The sequence below is a fragment of the Hyaena hyaena genome, unplaced genomic scaffold, assembly GCF_003009895.1.
Source record: "Hyaena hyaena isolate Hyena2069 unplaced genomic scaffold, ASM300989v1 scaffold_153, whole genome shotgun sequence".
NCBI lineage: Eukaryota > Metazoa > Chordata > Mammalia > Carnivora > Hyaenidae > Hyaena > Hyaena hyaena.
The window spans coordinates 1150926-1156925 of record NW_024080785.1 but is presented as its reverse complement, the minus strand read 5'-3'; the positions used below and the strand labels follow the sequence as shown (position 1 = coordinate 1156925).

The 6000-nt window shown below is 35.4% G+C and overlaps 1 protein-coding gene across 8 annotated transcripts in view; it reads right to left on the bottom strand.

The window, feature by feature from the left end:
• Positions 1 to 3331: 3331 nt before the first annotated feature.
• SEPTIN7 (septin 7) overlaps positions 3332 to 6000 on the bottom strand; it is a 113892-nt gene continuing 111223 nt past the window's right edge. For all 8 annotated transcript variants that reach the window (XM_039239158.1, XM_039239160.1, XM_039239157.1 and 5 more), the window contains 2 exons: positions 5413 to 5552; positions 3332 to 4397 (listed from right to left, as the gene is read on the bottom strand). In XM_039239158.1, coding sequence (XP_039095089.1) covers positions 4358 to 4397; positions 5413 to 5552 — 180 coding nt within the window. In that variant the 3' untranslated portion in view covers positions 3332 to 4357. The remainder of the gene's footprint in view (positions 4398 to 5412; positions 5553 to 6000) is intronic.

Here is a 6000-nt window from a genome sequence, read left to right as displayed (position 1 = left end):
ATAGTCTTCATTCTTCCTGTGAAGCTTTGAAAGGCTTCTAAAGAACACAGGAAATTGTCAACCCGCATTTTCTGTTGAAAACGGCTGACATTAGACTTTGAACATTCTATGGATTAATCCCAAATCATGGGAACCAATTTGCTTGAAAAGAAGCAATTTTTTTTAGCAATGTCAGAGATGAGATACTATGATAAACCATCTCAGCATTACTTGCAAAGAATGGCATTATTTAGAACTCCCATTACTGGCACTGTAAAAAAACAAAAAACCCCGTTCTTCGCCAAAATTACCTTATTTCCACGGCATGCCCTAATGCTGAAACATACTTAGTAACTCCAAAAGGCTGTGTCTACAAACATGCAAGCCTAGAGGCCTATCAACGCACCATGCAAACTTACTGAAAATGTAGTCACCTAAAACTGGGGTAAAACAATACTCTTGTTTGTCATGGCCCCGGCGTCATCGCTTCTATCAACATCCAAGGATAATCTCTCAAGGTCCAGAGACCTTCACATGTGCAGTCAGAATGTAATCTTCACTCTGAACCAGCAAGGGAGATACGGGCCCCGACAGCTGCAGAAACAAATGTTCAGAAAGGAAAAGTAGCATGCCCAATTCACACAGAGATGGGATCTGAACACAGATGATTAGTGTGTTCAGTGTTTTCTAGCATAGACCGGGTGGTCACCTGACAGAAGACTAAAGCACACGGGCCCTGATGTCATCACCAAGACTGGATCGAACTCCAGCTCTGCCAGACCACTTGTCTCTAGGTAAGTCACTAAACATCTCCAAACCTGTTTCCACATCTGTAAAAGGGCAATGCTGGTTTACCTATTAAGGGTTGATGAAGATAGTACATAAAAACTGACTTATCTGAAATGTGGTTAAGTGTTCAATACATGGATAACTGTTATTACTACAAAGGGTAAGGAAAATATTCTGAATGAAATACACGGACTTTTATTTACATTTGCAAGCTTTTTATTAGAAAGGACTTTACTGGAGTGGCAGACAATAACTGTTCCTTTCACATCAAATAGGATACCACAGCAGTCTTCAAGAGGACATCCTTGAGGAGTCAACAAAAATGATTATTGATCTGTATACTACCTACATCAATGGCTTCCGAAGTGAATGAGTAGGTATTTAATCGGGTTTCAGAAGGGTGCTAAACTTCCCCCTCCCACTTTAAAATTTTGTCTTATAATTTCACAGTAACACAGCAGTACATGCATACAATTGTTAATTATGGATACATGCTCAAAAATATTTTAATAAGGAAACAGGATAAAGTTTGGAGATAGTGATCTTAGATGACTCGCTAAGTCAACATTCGCTTTTGCTACATTATCAAGCCATCTTACACTCTTTCCTCTTTTTTTCTCACCTACTCTACACTGACCTTCACATTCTGCGGTCAGTTTCTCCAAGAGGATAAAAGGCACAAAAGGTGGGAAGACTCAGAATGTGCAGGTGGTTCAGTGACACCCAACTAATGAGTCTGAGAGGCAGGAGCCTGCATCTCTTCAGCTTTCAAGAGTATAACCTGAGCTACATAGAAATAAGCCATGTGTCCAAGCAATTCATTATCAATTTCCCCCACTGTGAACTTTATAATGAGACCAGTAGACTTCAACCCACTAGGTGGCAGTAAAGCTCTGCCATGCAGTGCCCAAACCAGTCAGCAGGATTGGTGCTGACTTGGTCAATGCCGTGTAATTAGAAAGATCGTAGTTACTTCAATTATATAATGCTTCTGGACAATGGAAGCATTGCCTGTTTTGCTGTTTACATACTGGGCTTTCTTTATGACTTCCTGTTAAATGTATTCAATGATAGATCATATAGCAGTTCTCAGAAATACACAGGCCATATAGCAAAAATACTCCTCGATATGCTTTAAAAGCCTGGAGTCAACAATCAAAAGATCCAGTAAGGTCGTATAGGTCCCATATCAGATTCAGGTAAAACCTTTTGTATGATATGGGTAAGATTTGTGTAAGTTTTTACCAGGGTAGTAGAATAAAGGTGATTTACAAACTTACCACAATATATAGAATTTTTGAATGTAACTATAAGAATTTGTTTCTAGAACTCTAACAATAATACTTCACCAGTTAGGCAATTGGTCTAAACAAAATTTTTCATTTTGCATCCTCCAAACTCAGTAGGTTAACTCCTTAAAACCAAACCTTTCTGGTTACAGGTGTTAACCCAGGCTCTCTTAACATAGGAACCAAACCAACCAAACAAACAAAAAAACCTCTTGCATATTTACCTACAGTTATTCTGGAACACCTGGTTTCTAGTCTTGGAATAATAGGAAATTTATTTTTAAAAAGTCACTCACACCATGTATGTTCTTCAAATAGCAGAAGGCATCTTAGGACTAACAAAACTTTTCTAAGACAATTCTTAGTGATGGCCATCAAATAAGAATAAATATTATGGTATTCCTAAATCATGTTTTTAATGCCTCATGAGATTTACTTTAAAAGTAGAAACTCTTGGGGAGCTTGGGTGGCTCAGCTGGTTGGGCGTCTGACTTTGGCTCAGGTCACGATCTCGTGGTTTTTGAGTTTGAGCTTGCATCGGGCTCTGTGCTGACAGCTCAGAGCCTGGAGCCTGCTTGGGTTTCTGTGCCTCTGTCTCTCTCTGCCCCTCCCCAACTCGTGCTCTGTCTGTCTCTCAAAAATAAACATTAAAAAAGATAGTAACCCTGGGGTGAACTTACATACAAACTCAAGATACTATAACATGAATAATCTTTCTAATATATGTTTTACATTTTAGATCTATTTTTCTTAAAGCAATAAGGATCTTTTTAAGCATACGGACTTATTTAAATCCTTTAGCCTGTGAAACCAAAAATATTGGCTAATTAGAATTAGCAGTTACCTCCTTCTGCTTTGATCATTATTTTTTAAAAGTAACAAACATGATGAAACTTAAGGTAATGAACTGTGTTGCATTAATTATATTGAACATACCATAAAGCATTATGTTAAAATCGATAGCATTTGATCTTCAAATTGCACCACTGTCTTTCCAGTTAGAAAATTTCAGTTTCCAGGGGATTTGAGAGTTCACCTAATGTGAATGAGTTGGGATTTGTTCTCAGAGATATAAACATTAATGAGAGTAATGAGGAAAGATAACTGTACATCTCATAAATTGGAAAAGCAATACATTGACCATATTCTAAATGAAATAAACATACAATAGAAAAGAAGAGTTACAATTGTGGAGGCAAATTCAACTTGATGTTTTTTTCCCCATATTCTAGTCTTGTATATCAACTGTAGAATATTTAAGAGCCCACACTCTATTACATCACAACATTGTTTATTATGTGAATTTTTTACAATACAAACAAAAAAAAATACAGAAATGCAATATATGAATACAGCTAAATGCAGAATGGTGACTTTTTTTTCTTTTCAGGAGGCCATGATTCCCATTTCTAGTAAAATAAAGAGACTGCACATAGGTAGAAACAGGTTGGTCGTTAGCTTCACAATTTTGCCTAGAAATGATCTATAAATGCATTTTTCCCCTGCTACTTACCATAAAGTGTAAAAAGGGAATTAAAGGAAAGTTTCCTTGTTGGTTCCTACCATATGAAAGATGCTATATTCTATTTTAGCAGGGCCAATATATGGAAAATACCTAAATAAAATGTTATTACAAAAATGAAGCAGTAATGAGATTCTGGCTAAAGAGGGTACTAAATGAGAATAACATATATTTAAAGAATCCAAAACAAATAAACAAAAAAAGGTTGTTATAAAAAGCTCTAGGTGCATTGTAAGCATATAGGATTTTTTTTCCATGTGTATTTTTAAACAATGGAAGTGTCAAAAAATAGGGTCAACTGTGTTAGACTAAATTACATTATTGTATACGCTGCACTGAATGGAACCTTTGTATTATAATTATCATAGAGAAGCATAGTTTGCATCGTATTATGGCAATTTATCCTCAATGAAAACCTTCCAGAGTCCTTTTATTTTGGAATATCCTGTAAACAATCAAACCACCAGAACATGATTGTACAACAGTAAAATGTTTTCTTGCATTAAATTGAAGACATCTGTTTAATAATAAAAAAAAAAGAAAAGAAAATGTAGGAAAGGTACTTAGAGCTGTTAGTTTCTAAGTACACAACACCCTAGACAATTCAAGGCATCTTAATCTCCATCAAGAACAAAAAAAATAATAATAATTTTTGTCATGCTGTTAAATCCATCATTAAGGATAAAACTGGTGCAAATTGGTCAAACGGATCCAACAAACACTGATGTCCAAGCTGGCATATTGGCAACTAATACGTAACTGGTGGTCAATAGAGGGTTTAAAAGATCTTCCCTTTCTTCTTGTTCTTTTCCAAGGTTCTAAATGATTCAAGGAAAATAATCAAAATGAGTGGTCATGATATAAACATTATAGATAACATAAGATGGTAGCAATGGCTAACCCAACTACAAGTGTTAGATTTTCAAACATTACTTTTTTTACTTAAAAAATTGTCAGACTTAGAAGTGAATAATAAGGACAATACAAATCTGTAATAGACAATCAAATATTTGACCAAATTTCAGGATAAACAGTGAAAAGAGGATAGAAATCCAGTTTTAATGTATGAGAATAATTCTTCTCAAATAAAAGTGCAAATTGAAAAAGATCAGCTGACATCAAGTAGGGTACCTTCTCTTTTACTGCTATTTGCATTCTCTACTATGTTTGCTTTTACAAACAGATTTTCCTCTTCACTGGGGAAAAAGTTAGAAAGAAGGATAGCGTTATAGAACAAATGTCCAACCTTGAAAATGTTTAGCAGTGAGGGCAAATTGTAGAATTCTTATGAGGATGTAACTTTTCAGTTTTAAATGGGACTAACAAGGAAAAGAACAAAACTAGGGTTCAAATATTACGGAGTTTTGTGTAAATGAAGAACAAGTAATTGATCAACTGTATTTGGAATTACACATCCAAAATTTTATCTTCAAAACTTAATCCTAAAGAAATAAGACAATTAAAACACAGCCCGAAATTGTGTAAAAGATCTTTGAAGCAGTGTTTTCCATGCTTGCCGATGACCGCACACAACTATTATATCCAACAATTGAGGGGAGGAGATAAGAAATTGATTATGGTGAGTCAACTGGGAAGAATGTTATGAAGCTACCATTGTAATTATGAAGCCTGTTAAGTCATGGAAAATGGTTGTAATGAAAAGAAATACTGGTAGACTAGACAGATTGCATCCATTTATGTAAAAATATTCATCCATAAAAATAACTGTGGTTGTGTGATAATGGGTAATACCTTTTAAAATGTTAATGTTGTTAAAATAAACAAGACAATAATTCTTTAACACACATTTCTTGGGAATCTGATATTAATTACCTGGAAGAGTTCTGTTGTTCTAAAATACGTTGTTGGGCTTCCCAGTTTGCTTTCTCATCTTCAAACTGACGACGTTTTTCCTCTAATTCTTTGTGCTGTGCTTCCAAATTCTTTTTCATTTGCTCATGGCGCCTTTGAAGCTAAATCACAGCATGATATATAAAATAAAACTGTTTAAGAAATCAGGAACAGAAGTAGGTTTCACCTAGGCATCCTAATGATAAAATTATGAGCACTGAGTTCAGTGCTATAAAATCAGAGTGCCACCTGAAAAGCACTGTCTAGGCTTTCTCCTCCTATAGGAGGCCAGTGATCCAAGAGAATAATCTTGGGAAACAGGGGAAAAAAAATGTGCAAAATGTTTATAGTTGTGCTGCACTTTACAATGGACGTATCCTATCTTATGATCTCGTTTTTCATTACTCATAAACATGTAGAAGCAAAGCAAGTATCACTGTCCTCATTGTATAAATGAGTAAACAGCTGCAGAGTTTAAGTCACTTGCCCAAGATCATTAGCCAGAAAAACTGAAGAATGAGGATTTGAACCTGCCTCCTAAATCCGAGTTCAGAAAGCTGAGACAAGTGG